This window comes from Scophthalmus maximus, chromosome 7 (assembly GCF_022379125.1).
Source record: "Scophthalmus maximus strain ysfricsl-2021 chromosome 7, ASM2237912v1, whole genome shotgun sequence".
NCBI lineage: Eukaryota > Metazoa > Chordata > Actinopteri > Pleuronectiformes > Scophthalmidae > Scophthalmus > Scophthalmus maximus.
Window position 1 is genome coordinate 16,289,666 of NC_061521.1, and position 26,278 is coordinate 16,315,943.

At 43.4% G+C, this 26,278-nt stretch overlaps 1 protein-coding gene across 4 annotated transcripts; it reads left to right on the forward strand.

The window, feature by feature from the left end:
- Nucleotides 1-6,341: 6,341 nt before the first annotated feature.
- sema3e (sema domain, immunoglobulin domain (Ig), short basic domain, secreted, (semaphorin) 3E) lies at nt 6,342-24,506 on the forward strand. Of its 4 annotated transcripts, none has more exons than XM_035642688.2 (17): nt 6,342-7,530; nt 15,045-15,205; nt 15,496-15,555; nt 15,888-16,007; nt 17,661-17,754; nt 18,003-18,119; nt 18,429-18,571; nt 18,661-18,775; nt 19,312-19,381; nt 19,470-19,614; nt 19,909-20,134; nt 20,342-20,433; nt 20,834-20,875; nt 21,061-21,227; nt 21,523-21,590; nt 21,859-21,982; nt 22,366-22,558. In XM_035642688.2, exons 1-17 carry the CDS (start codon nt 7,413-7,415, stop codon nt 22,421-22,423), a joined length of 1,920 nt encoding a protein of 639 aa, XP_035498581.1. In that variant the 5' UTR covers nt 6,342-7,412; the 3' UTR covers nt 22,424-22,558. The 4 variants fall into 4 exon arrangements, with proteins under 4 accessions (XP_035498581.1, XP_035498580.1, XP_035498579.2 ...); XM_035642687.2 differs by having other exon boundaries at nt 6,343-7,530; nt 21,520-21,590; XM_035642686.2 differs by having other exon boundaries at nt 6,347-7,530; nt 21,864-21,982; nt 22,366-24,506.
- Nucleotides 24,507-26,278: the final 1,772 nt, after the last annotated feature.

Sequence of the window (26,278 nt, forward strand, 5' to 3'; positions counted from 1 at the left end):
GCTCTGTGTCATTCTGACTCAGCCTTTTAAATTTCTGAAAGTTAGAGGGACGAAGAATCCGTTACTCCCTCGTTAGAAAACAACAGAGCCCGAATAAAATTGAATTATTCTAAACGTCACATTCTGATTACTTTGTGTGATTATTTCTGTAAACTTAACCACATTTTAAAAATTGCCCATAAAGCTGTCCTCGGCCATACGGGAAACTGGGTTGGTTTCATTTATTGACACAAAGGACAGAAATATTTTTTTTTTCCAGCAAAAAGCTGGTTAACCGGGGGCTTTAATTGCAGGTGTTAGCTTCAAGGTGTTGCCTTGTCTAATTTTAACCATTTACCCGTCTTTTCGTGAGGTGGACACATGAAAACAGTGGATCTGTGTTGTGCTGTTGCCAAATCATCCAATTAGTGGTCCAGGAGAGAAATGTTCTCAGTCACCGCATGATCTACTTTTGCGCAGTTCATGCCGGTTGTGCTGGTGAGTACACGCTGGTGACTCAATACATGGGACCCAAAACAAGTGTGTTTTGTTCCAGGAAAAGTGTTTGTCAGTTGACATGAAGTGTTGATTTCATCGACTTTAAGTGTTTACCCTCCAGTGCTCCTCAAAGAGTCAGAGCGGTTCTTGGCATGGTCTTTGTGGAACTGTAAGTCCAGTTATTATGGACACATGAAGTCACAAACAAAGTCAGTGGAGTTTATGGAGGCATGAAACGGTCAGACATACAACAGATGCCGTATTGGCATTGCTCCCATTACTGCCACACACTGGCGTCAGTCTGAATCTGTAATTTAGCTTAAGGGAGTTCCTTTTTAATTTGCAAAAAAGTAATTGAGTAAAGAACATTTTATGGGACTGTTAATAAATTGGGGTGGGGCACATGCTACAACATTATGGGAAATACTCATATTCACACTCTTACATGGAAAGATCGATATCACTCTCGCGTTTATACAGTAGACATGAGCACGACAACTAGAAATGAGAGAGAACAGAAGAGAACATTATGGTATGCAGGTTCCACATAAACACGTATGATAATAAGAAATCGTAACAATAATAATAATAATGATAAGTCAATAATAAAGAAGTATAACTAATTATAAGATGAATTATAATAATAACTGTAGCAGTGGGTGTTGAGCAGGATCATGGGGACAGCAAGTGGCCGGAAGTCAAAGCTCCAGACTCCTGCAATGATACCTGCAGAAAGCCACAGGACGAGAGAGGAGAGAGATGACAACACATAAAAGATGCACAAGACATGAAAGATACCAAGTTGAGAATATGCGTTAATAGGATATAAATACATACATATCAAGCTCAAGGAGCTTGGTGCATAGTGGGAAGTCCCCCCGGCAGTCCAGTTCTATGACAGGGATGGTTCAGGCAAGCATGAACTAGCCCAGACTATAATCATTATTGAAAAGGAACATTTTAAGCTTGGGGTAGGGAATGTCCACCCCCCATGACGCAATTTGATCCAGACCACCAGACACCAAAACAAATCAACCAAATAATCCTCATGGCTAAAAAATTTTCACCGCAATAAAAGAAAATATAATATATAATATCATAAAGAGTAGGCTAACAGTCTTCTAATAATATGCCAGTCAGGTCATGGTCAGGGTGAAGAGCTCGTCACTGGTGTGCCACAAGATAACCGAAAAAATTCACTGCAGGAAAATTCCAGTTTTTCTCTCTGGCCTGCGATCAAACAACAGACACGGGATACCACCCAACGAGCAATTTTTATGCATGCGGAATAGTATCCTGCACTTCACAGGGAGCCACTGCAGCGAGGCTCACACGGGAGATGTGATCGCACCCTGCAGCATTTTGGACCAAATGGAGTGCCTTCAGAGACTTGTCGGGGCAGCCTGGTGATAAGGAACTCCAATGATCCTGCCCACAACAAAAGCATAGACTAGTCGCTCTACATCTTTTTTTGCGATCTGCATAATTTTTCCTAATGTTAGGTGGTATTTTAAGTTGTTGTTTTTTTATGTGGGAGTTCAAGGACATTTCCCGATCCTGAAGGCTACCTTTGTTTTCCAATGGTTACAGTATTGCTGTAAGGTATAACTGTGTAAGTATAACTGCCAGGGGGTTATCAATCAGAGCGAGGGAGGAATGTAAACTTAGTGACCTCCGCAGATGGATTAGCGGGAGTTTTGACACGGGCCACTGATAACACCATTCAAAGCAGTTGTTGTGATATAGTGGTTAAGAGGTTGACTGATAGTTCTGCCAGAAGTAACAACACATCTGGTACAAGCATTAGCCTTGTTCTGTTCCGCCCAATTCTCATCGCCCCACTTACCTTCTTCCCCTTGACGAGGACCAACATATACCGCAACTGCAGCACTGAAACTCGGTTGGTTGGTGCTGTGTGGCTCAGACAAAGACACCAAGGATCACTGGGTACATCTACACCAGCAGTCACACGGGGAAAAGTTGTTTTTCCAATTTGGTGATTTTCATAGTTTTTTTCTTGTTGTTGTTGTTTTTTTCAACAAAACCTGAGTATTGTCTGAATTGATGCAACACCACATTTTCTCCTTGGTGATTTTAACTCAGTGTCCTCCTTCACGTAAATCACAAAACAATGAGCTAGAATAAACAGTGATGATGATCTAGGCAGATGTTCATATTTCTCACCGTAATTATCATTTCCCTGTCCACATTGATCATTGCTCAGCAGGTGTCAGGCGGATGGTTGAGACGGAGAGAAAAAAAATACATTTTAAAAAAAAAGTTTCAGTAGTTCAGTACTGAACTCTACATTAAAACAGTCATGTCACCGTGCAAGCATGACAAATGACAATGCTCTGAGGATTCCTCCTTGGCTTTGCTCTTTTTCCTTCTGCACATGTGCAAACATAGGCCAGAATTCACCTGTGAGCACATGCAGCATACTACACACAGACACACGATACACACGTATTTGTGAGGATCCACCCTCACCCACACAGCTGTAGGTTATGAGATGGTTACCATGATGATGGATAAGAATACACATGAGGCCAGATGGTCACTTCCACATATCAGCCCAGAGGTGTAACCCGTTCCTCCTCTTCACCATCTGTGACTGCAGAGCTGTAGCCTGGGTTTCCCGTTACGAACCCTACAACTAAGAGAAATACGTCCTGAAAAGCTCAATGACAGGAAGCAAAATGGTGGTCACAGAGCTCCTTTAATAGCAGCTCTGTGACCAACTGAGATTGGATGAAACATTGCGCTCACTGGCGTTGTATTTGACGGAGGGAAAATGTATTTACCACGCTTTGGTGGCATGGACGTTCATGAGAGACATTCACCCACTTAGGGCCTCTCCTATGGGTTAGCAGCACACACGGGAGAGACGATGGAGTGTAACCAAACGTACTGTATACAGACCTCGTTCCACTTACTTGCATCCACAGACATGTGTTAAAAGCAGTTACAAGTACGACTTCATATGTGATACGCTGTGCACAGTGGGTTTCACACCATAATGTTCACACTCGGCAGACACAGCGAAGCCAATGACAACACACCTGGCTTCTCATTCAGACGAGGGCCGACATCTCCCCCGCCTGCTGACTGCCTCTCTCCCGGTTTGATTATCAGTGGCTCCCTCACTCTGCTTGCCATCACACACAATGCAACACGAGTTGTCGGAGGGATTCAAACTTTAGAAACAGGACAAGCGCTTTGGTGAGGTTACCTCCACAGCACGTGTGTGTGTGTGTGTGTGTGTGTACAATCTGTACTCACCATATGATAGCCACCTGTGTAAACGCTTGGAGTATCTCGTGGCTCCTGAACACTGGCTCCTCAGAGTGCTGCTTCTGTTGCCGCGGGAGACCAGAGGCCTGACCTCTCGTCAGCGTACGGGAACCCTGCAGGCAGTCATCGGAGGCTAAACACCAACATACACACAGTTTCATGCATAAATGCATCCACACATACTCAGTTAAGTTTACTTTGCTTTTTAAAGTCTTTATTGCCTTCTTTTCCTACACTGTTTCACGTTGCATGGGCATGAACATTGTGTATGTGCGTGTGTGTTGGGGGCCACGGGAAGGCACATGTCTGTCCCTGCGGGTCGAACAGGAGGTGAGAGAGGCTCCTGTTGAATGGGGCGGATATTGACACAGCATTAACATGAATGAAAATATTTTCCGTGCTCAGAGAGCATGAAAGATACACCGCCAGACGTTTGCACATGGCCTGTTCAAACAAACGCGAGACGTCAGCACTCAATCAAATAGACTTTTCACACACCCAGACGTCCTTAAAAAAAACAACTACTACAAAGGAAGAGGTCATTTAGTCATATATATGAGAGGCTGCGTGTCACGTTTTGTGACGGTGAATGTTGCCAATCTTGGAAATTTGAGCATGCGCCAATATCCCCGCAGTGCTCCGCATGCTGAATAAAAAATTCCAGGTATCGGTGGAATCCCAGCAATGCTTGGAGGACGCTGCAAAGAAAACCGCTGCTGTAGTTACTGTGTGAAGAAGTGCTGCAGGGGAGGGGCCTTGATACAGGCTACTAGCGAAATGGGAGTCATACTAATGGAGACATCGAGAGCTCAAAGTATAACACAAATCAAGAAAGGGGGGGGGGGGCAGTGACAGAGTGCGGGAGGGGCTTGGGGAGGGGATAGTGAAACGGGAGTGAAAAGGTGGAGGGTGGTGCTGTTGCTCCTGCTGTTTATGGTGTGAGGCAGATTTCTGACTGATTACAGCTATTAAACTGCGTGAGGGAGGTGGAGATGCTCTCGGTCACAGAGGAGCCGGGCTGAGTGGGTGGAGGCTGTGGCCACTGGCCCATGTGCATTAGCCTCCTTGAACACCTATTAATCTGAGGCAGTGGCTTAAGAGATCGGAAATGAAAATCTTCCGGGGAACCTTTTATCAGGACTGAAGGCTGAAAAATACGCTCTTCCGTTAATGCTTTGGTTTCGAACTGACGGAAATGTGTGTCACCATCAAACGGAGAGCGTCAGCCCCGGCGAGGCTGACAGTGAGCAGTTGTTTCACCCTCAACAACAGATGAGGGTCTATAATTGCACCCGGCAATGGAATAACACAGATAGTGTATGTTACGAGACCTCGGCACACACAAAGTCCTTCTGTTCTGGCAGGGAACAGGTGCAACGTGGGAGTTGGAGTCATCAGATCCCAGGGTGGTGCGGAGGGGGGCGGGGGTGCAGCTGCCAGAGCCTAACGCAATCGCTTCCAATTCTGTATATGTATCTTAATTCATAGGCTTGTCATTTGTTGAAGGGGGTATATTTAGAGTGATATTTAACCTGTGCAAATCCCTTTCACATTTTCAGTCTCACCTTTTAGTTTTTCATCCTATTTATACAATATCAACTATATTTGTTTGCTTTGTCTTTGTATGATTTTTTGATGGTGGAATAGTTTTACTATTGCTTTTAACCAATGTAGCGATATCAGTTGTAGAGATGTGAAATCCTTATCTAGAAAACCAAAAACAAACAATTGTGCCACTGTATGAAATAGACACTAGACAATAGATTTGAGAACAGTAAAGAGAAAAGAATATGTAATTCTCCCACATTAGGGAACGGCATGACTTAATGTTGGTGTCACCACACAGCCGTAAAAAAAAAAGAGACAGAGAAACAGAAGAAATTCAAAGAGCTTTACAGGAGACAGGCGAGACTTTGCACCAGTAACTGGATGCCTGTGGGACTCTCTTGAGGGAATTCAATAATGAATCCTGTTGCATATTGGGCATTTTGTTTTCTTTTGTGTGTATGTGCATGCACATTTGCTGATCAAATTCACAACGCTGTTGAACCTGAAATAAAACAAAAGGCTGCAAAGACAGCACAAGACTGCATGTGAGTGAGCTCAACATGTTGCACAATACTGACAATATCTGGATAAATGTGCTTGTGCACAGGTACACGCATAAAACCTATAACTCATTTATCAGACAATAAACAGAGAAAAAGCCAGGAACAAAACATCAAAGGATAAATGAATGGACACGGACAGGTTAATAACTAGGTTTTTACAGAAGTGAGGTATGGAAGATGGCGAGACAGAGAAACAGAAGGAGAGATTATATGTGCTGCGAGAAGAAAATCACCATGAAAGAAACCTTGCATGTAATCCATGGTAACAGTGATAATGACTATCCACATGGAGGCAAACACAAAGAGGGCAACACATGAAAATGAAAGAAGTGCAAGAGTTAAGAGGCTGAAAAACCTTGGCAGAGGTCCATGTTAATGCAGCAGAGGACGGAGCAAAAAGAAGGTGGAGGAGGAGGAGGAGGAGGAGGGTGAGGGGAGCGGAGAAGTGAGGGGTGGTCTGTGGAGTGACAGGAGTGGCAGTATTTCTTGGAGGAGAGCCGGGGAGAGTCCTGCAGAGCCTGTCTGCGAGACACAGCACACTTAATCCAGCTACCTGGGAGGGCGGAAGACAACTCAAGACAATCGGGAGGAAGGAATGGGCAATTTGCAGCAAGCTGATACACACTCTCCACACTGCCAACCACTCTGACAGAGGCGTTTCCTCACACACACACACACACACACACACACACACACCGAACCACACTGTGGCCGTTGGCCTCTGCCCAGATCAGTAGCTGTGGTTAAAAAACCATCTTAACTGACTCACTGAGGTCTGATCTGAGGTTAAGATCCTCCCTGACTGTTCAGGCGTGAGCGGAGTTGGGAGCCAGAGCTTCACTTTCTTCCTCAGCGCAGAGAGACGGCACGCCTGACACGGGGCTCCCTACTCCTCCCCTCTCCCACTCTGCCTTTTCCTGGGCTCCTGTCCAGAGCGTGACTGGTTCCAGTGGACACAAGGGGAGGAACGCAGTCTGAAGATACAGTACGGCAGCTCCAGCCCTGGCTGCCGGGACAACCCAATGCGTTGAGCTTTTACAAATCAGCAGCTTAAACATCTTGATTGGATTCATATAGTTCCTTTTATATTTCTTTTTTTTGATCAGATCAGAAAAGGTTGGATCTGAGCTCGGGCATACAGACGGACTGACATATGGAGCGAGAGCAGTGGGCACTGCGGCATGAATGTAGCAACTGGACTTCTCTTCTCCCTGGTTACTAAGACCAAACAAGGATAATAGCCAGAGCACTAGCCTGTTCGCCGAAGGTAGTGGGTGGATGCAGCTTTCAGCCGCCTGCTATAGGGGGAAGGCAGAGACTGTATAGAAGCTGCGGAGACACATCTTGTTGGTCCACATCCACTCAGAAAAAATGGATTGTTACCTCCAAGTAGACTCCTGAGACTGAGATCTCGTATCGAACATTGTTTGCAGGAACTTCCAAAGGCCCTCGGACTTTTTCTATTTTCAGAGACCTTGCGCCTCATACTTACATGCTGTCGTGTAGCTGAGCGCGAAGTGTGTCTCGCTGATGATGGCAGAGTGCATAAGGGATGAGTATCTGACACCGATGCTGCTGTATCTTGTTCTGCTGGGCACGGCTCACGCAGCCCACAGCATCTACCCAAGGATACGGCTCTCCCACAACGGTAAGAAAAACCTAGTGTACAGTTGTCGTTTTTTTGTATTTTTTATTTACTGTAATATACTTTGGCAACAAAAACTTACATTGGACACATTCAAATGATTGTGTTGCACCAGGCATGTCAGCCTTCAGGTGATGGAACACTGTGTGTTAAATCTTACTTATCAATAGAGATCTAATACTTCTAGCTTGTAAAATATTTTTTCTTAGAGCTACATATTTATACAATTGAAAATGCACCAACACAGAAAAGGTCTGATCTGTCGATATGGTGAAGTGAGAGAAGCAGCATCCTCCATGAGTGAGTAAAAGAAGCCGCAGGTTTTTTCGTGAGATAGTTATCGAAGATTTATATTTTAGACTGACAGTCACCAGGCGTTGTTGGATTCAAGACGTCTGCTCTGAATCTGTCAGGTGCATACTTCTTTCCCTCGCCGCCGATGCCCTTGTAGTTTGTTTTGGTCCCTCGGCCATGGTGGCTGAGAATTCACAAAGTGGCCTTCTGTCATGCCATAGTGGTGGAATGATGGAGTTTTTTTTTTAGGGGGGATGGATAAGACAGTGTATTTGTCTGAGAGAGAAAATAAAAATATGCCTGTTTACATGTGTGGGAGTGTGTGATATGGGTGGCACTGGTATGCAAACTGGCTGTTGTGTATCTTTTGGACAATAATGAGGGTTTTTATCTTTGCAGATAAAACTCTTGAGTACATGCTGCCCCCCCCCCCCCCCACAGTTCCTTTGGTCTTTATAGCAACAGAACGTGCCGATTCCATATAAGCCTGTTAGTCATGGTTGAATGTAGGTGTGGAATTCGGATGGTCAATAACTCATAAATACGGAGCAGTGAGTCTGTTATGAGAGTTGACAGGTCTGGCTCATCAGTTCCATCTATGAGGAAGGCTTGCTGTTTGCTGAGCTCCCCATTCCTGCCTTCTTTTTGCATGTTGGAATTTGTCAGTTTGTCGAACATAAATATGCTATGTTTTCCAATGAAAAGTAATGGCACTGAAGACTTGACTGAAAATGAAAATTGAAAGTTAAAAAGACAATAAAAAAAAGAGACTGGGACTATAGAAAATTCAAACTTCAAATATCAACAGCAATGAAAAATTAACAACTCCGTGTGGATGAGCTTAGTCACAAATGCCACATAAGTATCTGTTATGATTGTGACTTCCATATATCATCCAATTCAGTTACAGCCTGAGGATGAAGCTGTTACAGTGATTGACATCCCAGTTCTCTCTCTCTCTCTCTCTCTCTGATACATGTTATGGCTGGCACAGAGCACTATGAAAAGACTGTAGGTGGATTCTATCATTATGGAATGAAAACCATCTTAGCCCTAATATATGCCTCATGGGCTCTGCCAGGGTTTTTTTTCACACACCTTTAAGTTCCCAAAGACTCATACTGTGTACACACAAACACATACAACACACACACACACACACACACACAGGTGGAATGGTGTGAATTCTTCACACGCTGAAGACTTGGATGCAGTTCAAGGAGATGGAGAGGGATGTGGTTTCTACTATTTGCCCTCAGGACTACAAATATATATATATATATATATATATATTACCATAACATCTGGCATCAAAGGAGGGTGGAAAAACGCAATTTTTCATTTTGAGAGAAAGACTGATAAGGCGAAGGAGAAAATAATATCAGAACTGAAATATGTCTAACCTGCTTCTGGTTAGATGGGAAGATTCCAAGCGTGGGATCGATTAAAGTCTCGATAAAATATCACCTTTCTCCTGGATTCTGGGAAGGAATTCCTTTGAGCACATTATCATGTGTTCAATGAAGACCTCACTGACATGCAGTATGGATCTCCGCCTGCTTTGATGTTAGCCACAAATTATCATTCCCTTCTTCTTTCATCTACTCCCCGTCTTCTCGTCTAGACTTCTGGACCAGTGAAGGTTTCTATCCCCAAAATAATTTGATTCACTTTTATCCCAGTCATCCTTTCATTTACTTACACCCCTCAATTAAGTCAGTTCCAAAAAAGTGTTGCCTAAATCACATAGATTTGAGTATTGAGTTATAATCACAGACTCTCTGTCTTTAGAGAGAACTGACACTCTGCCTGCACAGCCTCCAAATACCTAAACAAAGACTATTCATAGCTGGTATTAAAATTCAATTTCTTGGACTTTTAGCCGATCAAACTCTCTAAATCCCGGATGATTATTGGGTGGAAGTGTCCTGCAGGGAGATGTTCTGACTATAGAACAGAATATTTCGTTCCCTTGGATGCAGATCCATGAGATTTGGATCGGCATGCTTCAGGGCTCTTGGCAGCAGCTTCTTTCACATCTCCAGGCCTGTGGAGGGAATTCAGGTCCTCAACTACGACAACCATCCATTCTCCTGCTAACGAAGCTGCTGTGCAGCAGGCATGTGTCAGTGGCATGGCAGGCCGCAAGTAGGGTGGCCAGGCTTGGACTTCATTGGCGGCCTCTACAACCTCCATCATTCCTGGCTATAGGTAGTTTACTATGGTGGCTGATTTCATAATCTTTGACCATATCTCTGAACGTGACATTATTTTGGACAAATAGTTGGTCAATTAATTCAAATTCAGCAGTGCTTTTGGACAATTTCTCTCCACGCACATAATACCTGTCCAGAGCTGCCTTGACAATGTGCACCTCCCTTCCATAAAAGAGGAAAGCAACATACATACTAAAGTCTTTATTGAGTCAAATTGCTGGTCGCAAAACATTTTCTTCACATTCCTGAAAAATGACATGTGTTGGCGTGTTATTATCACAGACATGCTTGTCTCTTCTGACAACATGTCTGATTGTCATAAAGGTGTCTGTGAGAGCAACTAGGGCCAACATCTTGTTCCAGGTGTTTGCGCACTTGTTTTTTTTCACAGTTATAAATTGAGTGTTTTTCTCCATATACCTGCCAGGGTTGTTTTTATTTGTAGTCATTTAGAAAGGTGACACCTTATAGTAAATCAATTATTGATGAGGCATATCCTCTTAATGAAATTTAATGACTGAGAATAAAGGTGTGCACATGAAGCTGTGCAGTTATAACGGTTTATGAATCTAGAACGTCTTTAGACATTTCATTTCTTCATGCACATACCCAAAAGATGTCAGAAATGAGACAAGAGGAGCTGTGGTCCATGCAGTTGTAAACACAAGGATTACTTAGGTAGCAAGTACTCCTATATGAAACCCCCTTTTGAGCAGTAATGTAAAGAACTCTTTATATTTTACAACCTTGAAATGATGCAGCTGTGGGTGACATTATTCTGAGGGGTGAGACAGGGAACAGCACTGTGGCTTAAAGTTGTGTCCGTCTGCTTTTTCTTTATTTTCTTCTTTTTAAAGCCAATGTGTCAAGTGAGGTGTCCCATTAAACTTTCTTTTCCCAATATGTGGCAGAAACCTACCATTACCTCTGATAACCATACTGGGGCTGTGGCCAGGGCAGTCATACTCCTGATATCACATCCCTAGAAAATACAGGACTGTGTGGATGATTAGATAAATCACACCTTTTAGGTCAGCAAAGGAAGAACAATATTATTTCACGCCCCCACTCCCTTCCTCTCTACGTTCACCCCTCTCTTTGACTTTCTCATTTTGTCTGTGTAGATCTCGGCGTCCTTTTCTGTCCCATTGTGTTGTGTGTGCGCTCTCGAGTTCGTTAATGAGATGTCTAGAGGGGGAAGGCAGCTGGTGAAAGTCTAATATCCTTTCTGACCTTTTCCCAGTAAAGGGACCAGGGAGAGGAGATGAGTTCACTTTATGACAGGAAAAGGAGAGAAGGCACAATGGCTGTTTGAGTCTTCAGAGGATATGTTGCAAAGTTATTGCAAGGGGGGGAAAAGATGACAAGTGCAGTGAGCACTTCAAGACAAAAAATACCAAGGGGATTGTCCTTATTGTTGACAGTTAAAAGCAAAGCTCGTCTTCCTTTATTTCACTACACCAACTTGTGGGGGACAGAAAATATACTCAGAGGAAAGTGTTCAGCTGGAAGGGAAATAAGTGTAATAACTAATGTATTTACAAATGTATTAAACAGCAAAATGCGAGTTTAGGCTTTTCACTGCATTTTAGAGAACTGTTTTCCTAGTGGTATTAGATATCCCATCCAAAAACAGTGCATAGGGGAATCATGACATGATGAGACACAGCATTGACACCCAATAACTAAGTGGTTTTGTCTCCCATCACCATCTCTTTTTCTACTAAAGAAGCCAAGATAGTACACTTACACCTATGGTATATGCAAATGTATGCAACGTTTGAATAAGAGCTCGGTGTCTGTTTGGGCCAGCAACAATGTGGACGGTCACATTACTACAGAGAAACACCCTGTGTGCTCTCTCTCTCTCTCGCTCTCTCTCCCTCTCTCTGTTAATCCTCCTCAAATACCCCATGTGGCTTTCATTTTGCTGAGTGACATCATACCTCCTCACACAAGTGGACCTAAAAAACACAAGGCCACATACCGAATGGTATAACCATCTCCACCTCCATCTCCTGACCCCACCCCCAAGAGCTCCCAGGTCTCACATGGGGAACAACCTCCCTCCTTATTCCTGTCCTCTTTAACTCCAGCTCACTCCAATAATTCTTTCTTTCTGTTCCAACACCAATTCCATTACTCAACAAGTGAGCGTACGGCTTATTTCTCTGGAAATACGAGACTGCCTATACCCCAATAATGTTAATATCTGACATAAAATGTATGCTTAGAACTGGCACTGTATCAAATGATGAGAGCAAGTTTAACTGATGTTTTTTTAAGTTTCCTGAGGAGTGTTTTTATGATCTCGTAGGCGAATTCATCTCAGTTTTCTTTGACAAAACATGAATATTACCCCCATGCAGCAAAGAGACCTATAATCAAAAGTAAGTTGCCACAGCACACCCACAAACACACACACACACACACACACACACAAACACACACAAACACACACATATACTGTGGGAAAAATGTTTCCATACATGCATCGAGGGAAGATCTTGCAACGTTTGTTTGGATTTCACTTCACCAAATCTTCTCAGGCATCTCATCACAACTCAGACAGACGATGAAAGTCTGTCTAGAGGGAGTCCTTTTTTCCTCTGAGTTTTCCATTTGAAGTGGGATCACAGTACGGCCATGTGTCTCCCTGGCTCAGATGCTGATGGAGAACCCCCCCTCCCTCATAGCTGGGGGCTAAGGATTCCTCAATAGCTGCAGATGGGGAAAAACTTGGAGAGAAGAGAAGGAGAGGAGAGGGGAATAACGGAAATCCCCTCTTTCCCTCCTTCAGTCTGGGCAGTGGTTGCGACTGTCTGTAACTGGTGCACATAATGACAGAGGACGAAGAGCATTGTGTGCTCTGAAGCATCGCTCACAGTGTCAGTGTAGTCGGGAGATCCACCAGCTGTGTTCAACAGTACCTCTGTGAACATATGAAACTCATAGTGGATCAATCAACACTGTCTTTTTATCGCGAACCTGGTTATGTTTTATCATGACTTGTTTCTATCTTTCCCCTGGTAAGAGCTTTGGTGACTGTGCAGTTGTCTCATTTTGTCCTCCAATCAAATGAAGTATATGAAATAGACCAACTTGGAAAAAAGAAATTGGAAACAGATGCATACAGCGAGATATCAAATGTTTACACTTATTAACATTGTTTCCTTGAAATTATCTTTGTATCTTATCTTAATATTTCAGTGTTTTTAAGTTGTTTCTCATGTCAGGGTTAGGATTTAGAATATCATATTCATGTCAACAAAACTGTTGAAAAGGAATTTCTGTGACGGGCTTAACACGGGCGTGCGCCTGCGTTCGTGTCTTGCCGCGTGCGTCTGTCCAGACAGTAGATCAGCTGTCTCTCATCATTATTACAAGGACAAGTGAAAAGCTCGAACACAGTTTACTCTGTCACTTCAACAAGCCGTCTCAGTCGGTCGTCTAAATAAGTGGCGGCAGATTTGACTTTTGCATGAGGCTGGATGTTTGGGAGGCAGCCTCATGCATGACCAAAAGTTGGAGAGGAATGTTTTGGAGGGCGGCTCTTGATCTAGGTTCATCATAAGGGAACTGTGGGGAGGTAGAGGGTAGTGAGACAGTGTGTGTGTCAGAGAGAGAAAGAGAGAGAGAGGGAGGGAGACTACAAGTGTGTGGATAAGATAATTACAGGAAGCTTGTCTGAGCCCTGGCAGAACACCACTGCCACATCCCCTCTCTGCCACCTAACCACCCGAGATCTTACACTTGTCAAACAAACAGTCTCTTGTCTCCAACTCCAGAAATCTGAACAGCAACAAAAATGCACACAGTCGCCCCCGCCTCTGTGGATACCTAATCCCATTTTAAACAAATAAAACCCTCCACAGAGTGGATGCTGTTAGAATGAGTAATCTCGGAAAATGGCATAAACACAACTTCCCTTCCAACCCGGAGATCAAGTGTCCCTAAAAACACACGAAATCTAGAAGACAAACAAAGCGTACAATTAGCCCCCGCAACCCCCATAGCAATGTGGAGACACCTCAACATTATTGGAGGTAGATGAAAAGGATGGTGTAGTATTGCAGTAGGTTTCGCTAATTGTTGCAAGTTTTTGTGCTGGAAATGTGGAAGAGAATACAGCCTGTTTATTGGCAGCACAATAAATTTTAGCGCGAACCCCCGACTTTTATGTTTGAATCTTTTTGAGGTTTTAAAAGCTTTGCGAACGCACAGCAGAGGCCCCGGTTTTAGCTTTACAAGGACACCCACGCCAACCTATACGGTCATGTGTTAATGAAAGGGTTTTCCGCCCAGTGAGTGAACCCAGAGGAGGTGCACACCGCTGGGGTTTCTGCACTTAACTCCCTCACCCTCAACCCTGCTCTCCAGAAGCTGCCGGTACAGAGGAGCAGCCTGTCAGGTTCAATTAGGTTGGTACAACTAGGTCCGCACGTGTGCGTTTGTGAGCGTGCAGAACCGTGATCTGTGATAGTTCTGATGAGCGTGTGATCGCATTTAATGACAGATCCGCCACAGCCCGCCGCTTTCTTTTTAAAGTCCGATTTCAAATTAACCGAAATCAAGACTGACAGGGACTGGCAGCCGATCGCCAACTAATGGCCGATAAAGAGACCGTGTCTGTTCCCTCTCAAATAAAACTGCGTCGCGGTAACTCAACTTCTCCTACTACTCAATCAGGCCAATGATAACACACAGCTGAATCGGTTGAGAGGAGGCATATAGGTATATGTTAAAGAGAGGTGAGATGGATAGATAACCCCGCCGTTCCTCTCTGCCGTTCTCTTAGGAAAACTCTGAACCAGAAATATGCTGCAATGTGCCCTTGGCAATGGGAGCAATCAGGACACAGACATAGAGTTCCTGGAGTGGTCAGAAAAGCCCCCCGAGGGAGGGGCTTGGTTCGATCCTGCTGGTTATTACAGGCACGAGGCAAGCTGCTTACTATTTTTGCTTACATTTTCGTCTAATATCTGTGTGTGTTGTCCTCCATTGCAGAACTTTGGCAGTTGAACAGGACCTGGGTGTTCCAGGCACATGGGGCGTCTCTTCAGCCCCAGACCATGGTGCTGGATGAAGGCCATGAGAGGCTTTATGTCGGGGCCAAGAATACTCTGTTCTCGCTTAGCCTGGACCAGGTTAACACACACCACAGAGAGGTAGGCCTGTCAGGAAGTGACACATGTTGAACAGCGAACCGTGTGTGCGTGCTCGTGTCATACTGTAGGACCTGTGTTCAGCACAAGGCCGTGCTTTGACTGAGCTTTAGATTTTGAATCTGAATTAGTGACGCAAGAATCCTGTGAGATTATTTGAGTAATGCAGTCACAGCTTTCATATTCTGGTCAAATCGTCCATCCACATATGCCTAACTATGCATTTACAAAATACCAACAGTATGTTGAGACAACATTTATGTAAGTATGGATTTGTCTGCGTTTTCTTTCAGATCCAGTGGGCCAGTACAGAATCTCAGATAGAGGAGTGTTTGATGAAGGGGAGAGAAAAGGTAAGGGACACAACATATGATTGTAAGTATATGGATGAGGTTGACTATCAATGGTAGAGCAACAATTCCCAGATGATAATGTGCATTGACTTGGCATGTACGTGCATATGTACGCTATATAATTAATTTATAACATAGGTTGACTACTTTCAGTACTTATGAATTAATTTACACAGCTCACTGTGCTCATCAACCTTTGTTTGACCAACTGTATTATGTTATTGATGATGCTGTAACAGCGTGTCATAATTTTTTACTGCGTAGCCTCAAGTGCACCCTCACAACCCCTGACTCACCCGTCACACCTCACATCTCTGTATCTCCTCCAATAGCCCGAGTGTGCAAACTACATCAAGGTCTTGCAGCAGTTCAACCACACGCATCTGCTGGTCTGTGGAACAGGAGCGTTTAACCCTGTTTGTGCCCAGGTCAGAATAGGACACTCAAGACAGGTGAGTCCCCCGACTGACTTAAAGAATGATAAACCCAAAGAAATGACAAAATTCTAAATTCAAGTGGTATTTCAAAGGTTTCTCCTCCGCCATAAATCCTTTCAATGAGGAGAAATAGATCTGTGCCATGACTTACTGGTTGGTTAATATATTTCCATTTTTCTGTTCTTTATTTAGCTACTTTTAAAAAAAAGGGTTGCAGCTTTTTGTGTGCAATAGATTTTCATTGCAAACGACTGGCAGCAAAACAGACGATTTTTCCATTGAAAATTTTGCATTTTTCTTAAACAGTCAGACAATTTTTTTACTTTGTGCTCCTCTACTCTACACCTCAGATCACTTTATAAAGAGAAAAAGAGTTTTGTTGCACTTTTTTGATGATATTTTAGCCAGAAACATCTTGACTTTGACCGCTGACTTAACTTTTAAACACTTAGCTGCTACAATAGTTGAGTTTATTCTCCAAACCAAAAAAGGGCCACAGTGAGATAGAGTTAAGTGAATAAGAGAGAGTAGAGGTTTTGGGGGGTAGAATTGTTTGATTCAATGGCATCAATTAAAAAAAGAAAAAAAGACAACATTCAATATTTACCTGTTAAACTAGGAGAACAGGCCACATGCTGCCTTGTGCAGGGGGAGTTTGGAGGCAGGAAAGACTAATAGTCTTCAAACTCTGGGGTCAATTCAAATGTGTGTGGCAGCTGGCTAGGAGTGCGTTATGGGCGCACAGGAATGTTTTGTGTGCATATGCGCATGCAAAATTGCCAGGCATGCAGCAGTTCTTTTTCCAGTATGACACATCTCCCAGATGTCAAACTCTCAAAATTCATGGTGTTTGTGTTGCTGGGGCAGGGGTCGGCAACCTTTACTTTAAAGAGCACTTTTTTTGGACAGAATGAAAGAAACCCAAACGGTCTGGGGCTGAGAACCTTTTAAATACAGGTACCACAGCCTATTAATCTAAATTAGCCTGTCAACATCAGTCACAAGAAAGGCATAACGGGAATCTTTACAAATTTTAAATATAGAAAAGGATAAAAAAAACAGAAAAAAGAATATATTCTTTTATAGTAAACAAGAATAATATTCTTGTATAGTAAACAAGAATAAAAGCATCAGAGTTAAGAATTAAAATCAACTTGTAAAGCAGCGCTGTTTTTGGAGCAGTGATTTGCAACATCATCAACATCAATTCACGGTCACCTTTGGGTGTTTAGCCGAGACAGATTACAGAGTGTTGTCTTTGGTGATAAGCTGGAAAGTCATCATCTCTGTGTAATAAATGGTATCTGTGTGTGTGCGTGTGTCTGCAAACTGCTGTGGGCCAGCAAGATCAGAGGACCAGGAGTAGTGAACTCAGTATGTTTAGAGAGCAGAGCACAGTTGGTAATACACATTCAGACTCTGGCCCCTTCTGGGCATGTATCACTCCCTGTCTCATTTATCTTCTGTTCTCCTCTCATCCCTCACTTTCTGACGCCCCCTTCTCCTTAATTCTCCTCTTCACTCATCAAATCCTCAGGGTTTGTTTTGACCTGGTCAAAGTCGGCAGGAGCTTTTGAAGTGTGTTTGTGACGCTCAGTGTATGTTCGCGCACATTTGCGCGTGAATAACTCTGTGTACTTGTGTGCGTCTTTTCTGTGTCGTTCTCAGGACAGGCTATTTGCTCTCGAAGAAGACAGCGTTACAAGTGGCAGAGGCCGCTGTCCGTACAACCCCAAAAGTCCCTGCACGTCTACACTCTCCAGTAAGAGCTAAGAGCAAAAAGCACAGCTTTGAGACTATAATGTTGGTTTTCATTCATTTAAACACACTTAAAATACATATGAAGCAATTCCACAATGACAAGGGTTGCTCTCTGTGTTGACCTCTAACCAGCCAATACTGCCATCTTGTGGTTCATTGTCATGTCAGTATTTCAAATCACAAATAAATGAATTGCTGTTTTGATTATTTGTCTACGTGTGTGTGTGTGCGTGTGCGTGTGCGTGGTAGGAGGGGAGCTGTATATTGGCTTGTACACCGACTACTGGGAGAATGATGGCGCTTTGTGTCGACTAAACAACCAGACCTACACGCGCACTGAAAGAGACGACAGGCAGCAGCTCAGTGGTTGGTGTACATTACAGGAGAATGATCACATCTCCCTTTAAATGCAAGGGAGTGCAAACCGATACAGCATATCTGGTAACAAACCTAAACATGTTGAAAAGAAAAATACATCAAAATAGTCTGATTGTTCAGAAAAACATAGGTGTGATGTAATGATTCAGTGTAAATATTGTTTGTACACATGTATGAATTGGAAATTAAAAGATTACAGTCGGCTAACTGTCAGCTCCAGTACCCTAATTACCATGATGTAACTGGTTTGACTTGTGACTTACATCAGGCCTTTTGTTACATTTGTTCCTGTCGCAGGACCTAAATTTGTGGGCTCAGCAGTTATTCCTGACAACGACGACAGGGATGATGACAAAGTCTACTTTTTCTTCACGGAGCGGGAGATGGATGCCGAGGGACTGAACAAGGCGGTATATACCCGTGTTGGGCGGGTCTGTGCGGTGAGCATGCAGTTGCTGTCCAAATGGTTCTAAGCATAATCCAAGTACTGACAGCGCGGTCATAATCTATATCTACCTTCATCTCTCAGAATGACCAAGGAGGCCAGCGAATGCTGGTGAATAGATGGAGCTCCTTCCTGAAAACCCGTCTCATCTGCTCCGTGGCTGGACCAAATGGCATCGATACACACTTTGATGATCTCGGTAGTGCTACCTAGACACATTTTGCATTGATTGAATTTTAATATTTCGTTATTTATGCTTGACAGCATTTTTAATTCCTCAAGTTTTTGAAAGTGACCCACACTGTATAAAGGAGTTATGTTTAAGTGTGTCTGACCTGCAGTAGTGGCAGCAAATTTTTAGTTGAGCAACTTTTACAACATAAATCCGGGGACATTTGCACCTTCATGTCACCATGCTCCTCTGCACATGACTGGTAACTGATTGTACTACTGCACTATTTCCACTGTTAATATTTCATGTAAATTCTTTATATTTGTTATTCTTATTCTCTATATTTTTTTGCAATTGGTATATTTTACATTTATTTGTGTAGATATTGTATAATAAGTGTGCTGTGTGAAACATGCTGCTGTTACACTGGAATTTCCCAGCTTGGGATAAATAAAGTAACTATCTATCTCTCTATCTATCTATCTATCTATCTATCTAAAATGGCGACAAAGTTGTAGTGTGGCCGAAAACAATTTCTATGAAAGATTCATTTTGTGTTTCAGAGGATGTATTTGTTCTGAAGAACAAGGATGGGAAAAACCCCGAAATCTTTGGCCTCTTCAGCACCACAAGGTGAGTGGTGGATTGACATCAGTATTTTATTATACAGCCACAATTTTGTGATCCGTCAAATCACTAATTAAAAACTTCCCTGGCACAGTGCGGTGTTCAAGGGCTACGCGGTGTGTGTCTATAACATGGATGACATCCGAGCGGCCTTCAACGGCCCATTTGCCTACCGGGAGAAACCTGAGCACCGCTGGACACCTTACGAGGACAGAGTCCCCTACCCGCGACCTGGATCCGTGAGTTTTAACGTCCGAAAAACAAAGCGACGTGGATGGGTCTTCATTCCCTGATGGAGCAACATTATGTATTCACAGCACTCTCCGTCGGTCCATGTCCGTGGCGGATGCCCTTAAAGAAGGACAGTGTTGAGTGCTTGTAAGACAGCGCTGGAGAATGATGGCACTGTTGTAATCAGTTTAGCGGGTCACACAGGGGCAGTCTGAGCCAGACCTGTACACTGCACATTAATGACCCTCTTCTGTCTCTGTCCCTACTCCTCCTTTCTCTCCGCCCCACCATCTCTTTAACAGTGCGCCAGCAAAGTCAATGGCGGTGGCTTCTCCAGCTCCAAGGAGTTTCCTGACGAGGTTCTGCGGTTCGTGCGTTCGCACCCCGTGATGCACAGTCCAGTCCTTCCTCGGCACCGTCGACCTGTCCTGCTGCAGACAGAGCCGGGTGGGAGAAAGCTGACTCAAATCGCTGTGGACAGAGTCCAAGCCCAGGATGGACACTACCACGTTCTGTACATCGGCACCGGTACACGCACTGTGAAGAATGATCACACAGTACATATTGTACCTAGTCTTGAATGCAATGTGCAAGTCATTGCACTATACGCATGTTACTATTTGCAAAATGAGAAACAAAATTTGAACAAAAAAAATCAAGGGCACAAACACACAAGTGTTGCAGAAAGTTGTTATTAATTAAAAATAATTTTACACCATCTTTCATTTTCATTAGATGACTCAGTGGTGTTGAAAGTTATCACTTTCTACAACAAAGACACGGACACAATGGAGGAGGTGCTGCTGGAGGAGCTGCAACTATTCAAGGTACTGTATCTTTAGGTACAAACTGTGAAAGTAATGTAGACTTTGCAAACCAAGCAAGCTCTGCATTTTGTTGCTTTCATATCAAATCCACTACCACAGGTGTTACAAAGCGTGAGGGATCCTTTTGAAAAATATACTGATTGCTGATTTGTTTCCTTGCAATCATCCGAGGGGTGTAGGATGTGCAGCCGGCCTGCTGAGATTTGAACATTTTCAATCAATTCGTATCAATCACTTTTGAAAACGGCTGCTTTTGCACTCTGATTGAGAACTGGTTTGGGATGGAAAGAAGCACGAAGGGGAAACTTCCAGTGACAAATGACTTTGTTCTAATCGTATATGAAGAACCATCGATTAAACTTCATTTTTGACTAACAAAAAAATCTTTCCTATCTTGCAGGTGTCAGCACCAATAAGAGAGATGATAATATCACCTAAAAGGGTATGAGGAGCATCTGAATCCCTGCCGTTGTTTATTGCTGCAGTGCTCTTGTTTGGCCACAAGATGATAACATCACGACACATTGCATTACTTTCATCTATTATTCAGATGCACTTTTACCTACCTACTTGCCTACAAACACATGTACATACATTCATATTTATACTTATTTTTCGCGTCTACAGCAACAGCTCTACGTTGGGTCGGAGGCTGGCGTCGCCCAGGTCAGACTCCATCAGTGTGACCTCTATGGCTCTGAATGTGCTGATTGTTGTCTGGCCAGAGACCCCTACTGTGCCTGGGATGGTCTCACGTGTTCCAGATTCTACCCTGCTGGAGTCTACACCAAGAGGTAGCAGCACTAACACTTTGAGACAGAACCAATCTTTTTTTTTTTTTATGTGCTTGATGTGCATGTGATGATCAGCAGTTTGCACATTTAGCAGTATACTCCTGTTCCATCATCTCCTCTTGCCCTGATAAATGTCACAGTGCTCTGAGGCTTTCATCGAGTCACAGGCCCTGGTAGACATGACTGCCACGTGATCACCTCCCCTCCCCTCCCCGCTATTTTCACTCATCTCTTGCACCTCAATCACGTGTTCAAAATGACTCTCTCTTCGCTTCCCCGACTCCTATCTCAGCAGACGATTCAGGCGGCAGGATGTTCGCCATGGAAACGCAGTCCAGCTGTGCAATGGGCTGCAAATTGATGGTTAGTGTATGAAATGACTGTGGGGTGTGTGTGTGTGTGTGTGTGTGTGCTTGATTGTGTGTATCCAGTAGCATTGCAAAATGTATAGAAGTAAGGAAATGATGCTGTTCATGAAAAAAATATGAACTTGTGAGTCACTGCAGTTGCAGGGGAGGGAGGTTAGTATGTCTCTAGTGTGTGTGGCTGTAGAACAATGCACTGTGTGCTGCTAACCTTGCCACCTCTCTTCTCCTCTCTATCTCTTCTGGTGTGCGTGTTTGTGTGCAAGTGAAGGATCTGAGGAGAGGTCGGTGTACGGTGTTGAGAACAACAGCACTTTACTGGAGTGTGTCCCTCGTTCGCTTCAGGCCAAAGTTCTCTGGTTCTTCCAGACAGGAGGAGAGAAACAAGAGGCGAGTTCGATGCACCAATACATGCTGAACAAATTCAAGTGTAAACATACTAAACATACTACATTACACTACAAACAGGAATGACAAGAAAAAAATTGCACTTATATATGAACCTTAACACTTGATCCATCAGAAGAGATTCAAATGTTGATATCTTATATTATTAGATTGAAACACTCTATATATCACTTTACTCTTGCAAAAAAAGCTAGGACGGTTGTTTACCTTTAGAGAGTCTTAAGTTCAGAAGTACAACCACATTGCCTGCTTTTAGTAAACATATCTGGAGAGAAGATCAAATGCAACAGCAGCGCAGCTTCTCTGACCAGAAGAATGGCATAAATATCCAGAAAAAAATATACTCATTTTTGTTTTCTGTGCAGGTTCGAGATGATGAGCGGGTTATCACGATCTCCCATGGGCTGCTGTTCTTACATGTGAGAAGCTCGGATGCCGGAGTGTACGTGTGCCAGACTGTGGAGCACGGATACGTGAACACATTGCTACGTATCACTCTACACGTGCTCAGGGGGGAGTGGGTCGAGTCAACGATCCACAGGGCTAACGACGAGGAGGGAGAGAAAAGTGCACCCCCGTGCCACTCCTCCTCGGACGCCCCACCGGACCCCAGCCTCAGCCCCAGGGTTCTGGTGACATCCTCAATCCCGGGCCGCAACTCCAGACTGTGGTACAAGGAGTTCCTCAAACTGATTGGCTACGGCGATGCCCAGCGAGTGGCGGAGTACTGTGAGAAAGTGTGGTGCACCGATAAAAAACGCAAAAAGACCAAAAAGAGGTTTGTTTCTCCGGGTGGCGAGAAGAGGTGGAAAGAGAGGGGAGAGGAGAACTCCAACCGAGCGCCCAGGCACACCTTGGGCACCTGAGGAGAACAGAGGCCGACTGCACATACACACACGCACACACACACACACACACACACACACACACACACACACACACACACACACACAGTCTGAAGGTCAGACTGGCTCATGTAAAAAGATTTTCACTTTGCTCTCAACAAAAGCATTAACAAAAAAAAAAAAGAGTAAACAACAGTAGCAGGTTGTCAAGCTATTGTAGCTACTTTTATCATTCAATACTTTGAGTGTGTTGTTTTCCACTTTTTCAAAAAAAAAAAAAAAAAAAGGGCAACGTTCAGCCTTTCTGTGTGGAGTGAATGGGCTATCTGGTGCAGACCCATGGGTAAATACTATAAACACCAGTGTCTGTCCAGGGCAGGGGCCCTGCGAGGAGGCAGATGAGTGGTTGAGCAGCGTTGCCTCTGATCTGAAGAGACGGAGTAGAATATATCGGCTCCTGTGGACTGATCCAGCCCGACCCAGCTGTCGGACCGACCACACACAGACACTGCTCGGCCAAACCTCTGCTCCGCCTCTCGTTCGACTGCTAACTATGACAAACTATTTCTGTATCTATTATGAGAGAAAATGACAATGTTAAAAGTGACGGCCTTTTAATCTATTTTTGTTTCCACCATAACTTATTTGCTTGGGTTTTGTCTTTTTTTTTATTGAATGTCATAAACTGGAAATAATAGTGCTGGGGGGTTTTTTTGTACAGTGAAAAATGCTTTGAGCTTTACGATACTGCTACTTTGATTATAATGTGGACATGGCTGTGGTGTGTGTGGCGTGTGTGTGTAAACTATGCATACAATAAGATGTTGCAATGCCACTATTATGGATATAATGGATATTTGAGGCATGTTTTAATAATGGTTATGCCTTCAATGAAAATAATATTATTTAAGCACTTGTTAAACCTGTTACAGTAAATGAAAAGTGGTCCTATCAGTGGATGTTATTATTATTATCATTGCTACTTTGTCTACTTTTACATGTAAATTGTGGTCAAATGTACCGACAATACTTTGTTTATTGTCTATTGTATTTATCTAAAAATCAGGTTGGGTTTTTTTGTGCACATCTGGTAAAAAGTAATCTTTCCACTCTGCCTGTCCCCTCCTCTCTCCCCTTCTCTCTTTCTCTGTCTCTTTTCCTCCCTCACCCCCTTTTGTTTTATTATATCAATGTTGCAGATGGGATTTATAGGACCGCCACAAACAGCAATGTGGAACGCCACATTTCTCTCAGAGGAAAAAGGACAAATCGATGGTAGGGTGACCACCCAAGCACGTTATTAGCAAAATTGATGACTCTCATGAACTCACGAGCCTCGTCGACATTCATTTAATGTTGCGATGACAGCAACATCAAACAAATCTGATGCCGCAGTGAAATCAGTTGAAATGGTCATGCTAATAATTATCTGGAGGATTGCATCTTTTGTTATGTTGTGCCTTATTTAACTGTTAATATTGTCACTTTATGTTTTTGACCCTCTTTACTGTATTCATTGAGTGGTATGAAACAACTGCTTCGTTTTTTCTCTGTGTTTGTGTCATATCGTCCCTCATCGTTCTTGAATATTGTACAAGTCAAAAGATTTGTGTCTGCAATTCCCCTTACGACTACATGACATTAAAAAAAGATGGACTATCTTTCCCTGGTGTCATCTCTGTGGTTTATCCATTAATGATGGGAAAATATACTCAACATTTATTCAATGTTTATACAAATGTTAAGGGTACCTTGTTTACACTATTATCAATATTGTCTCGAGGGTGAGATACAGCATCTAAAACAACCAGATTTTTTTTTTTCTCACAGTGAGCTGCCCACTTGGACACCATACTCATTCTAATTCTGTCTACGTCTACCTGAGTCAGTGGGGTGCTAAAGGCATTTGAGAATGGAATTCAGGCTGCTGATTTATTCCACATGGCTACCATAGCAACAGGCTCTGAACCAGTTCAGCTCCCTCCTCATCAAAGCTCCCTCTCCCTCTCAGTCGAGTTTAAACACTGTAACTCTGGCTCCTGGGACCTTCTAGCCAATGGTCCCTGCAGACACCAGTATGGCACACTCTAATGTACAGTATAATACTGGTCCTCTTAGTTCAGCTCAAATGTGTTTTCTTCTCTGGGACTGAAGCTGCGATAGCATTTAGCTGCTGGATGGAGTTTCTGACCCCACAGATCTAAGAAGCTTTGGGAACACATTCAGAAATGGAGATTGATTCTGCGGCTGCATCACCTTTCTTCAAAAGCTCTTACATCTCAAAGTGGAGGACAATATGATGTGATGAAATGTTACAACTCCATTACAACTCCATCTACAAAGGGATCAAGAGGCCAAAGGCAACTTTGGTAAACACCCTGCTGTACATGCTTCTGTAATTGTGAGAACTTGACAGTGCATGTCCTTTACCTCTATTTGCACCCTATCCCTTTGCTCTGCCGTCTTTGTTGTCCCCCCGCCGCGCTGTCGCTATCAGGAGCCAATGCACCAGGGCGCTTTATTACAGCAAGTGAAAATGCCAGGGAGCAATGGAGAGAGGCAGAGGGAAATGAACAATAGAGGACAAACAGTACACGAGCCTCTATGGAGTGTAACACAGGAAAGTTTGCGCATTTTGTATGTGTGTATGTGTACATTTTGTTCATGACTTACACGTATTCTATGGCTAAGTCTATGTAATGAAGGATGAAAGCCCATTAGGTATGGACCAATATCTCTCTCTGTCTCTCTCTGCGTTTTTGTGTTATCAGTGAAATGCAAAGGTAACTTCATACGCGCCCCCGTGGCAAAATATCTCTCGCTTTCCTACCGTTGACTTTATATTCACTGTATAAACTCCTTCTTCTTTTCTGTCATCCTGACTTGTAAGCTACTGATTGAAGAATAATAATCTATCTGAGAAATAGATTATTATATATTCTTGATTCAATTCCTCAGCCTCCATTTAAGTGCTCATTACAGCATTCAGTTGCACCACCGTACTTTCAATATTTTCTTAGCATTCACTTTGATGAATTTTCGCAAATCAGTTAGGTTTTTTTTTAATCATATTTGGAATTTGCTGAAGTGTTCAGACAGATTAAGGCCTTGTTTTTATCTTTAGATGCTCTCTACACATAGGTGGGACAGGTAAAGGTTAAACATCAAACACAATCCTCTCTACAGCAATAACTGAACCGATAAGCAGAGGGGGATTTATTATCAGCCGTGGCACAGGCGGTAAGTTGCCCCGCAGGTTAGGACAAAAACGGGTCCAGTTTTGAAATAAAGAGGATATTTGTCACTAATAAACACGATGACTACATACACAGATGGAGATAAACCCCCCGAATAAATAAAGGGACCCGAAATGATACAGACATCAATAAACTGTTCACACAAGCAGTGTGTTAACATGCATTACATGTTATCT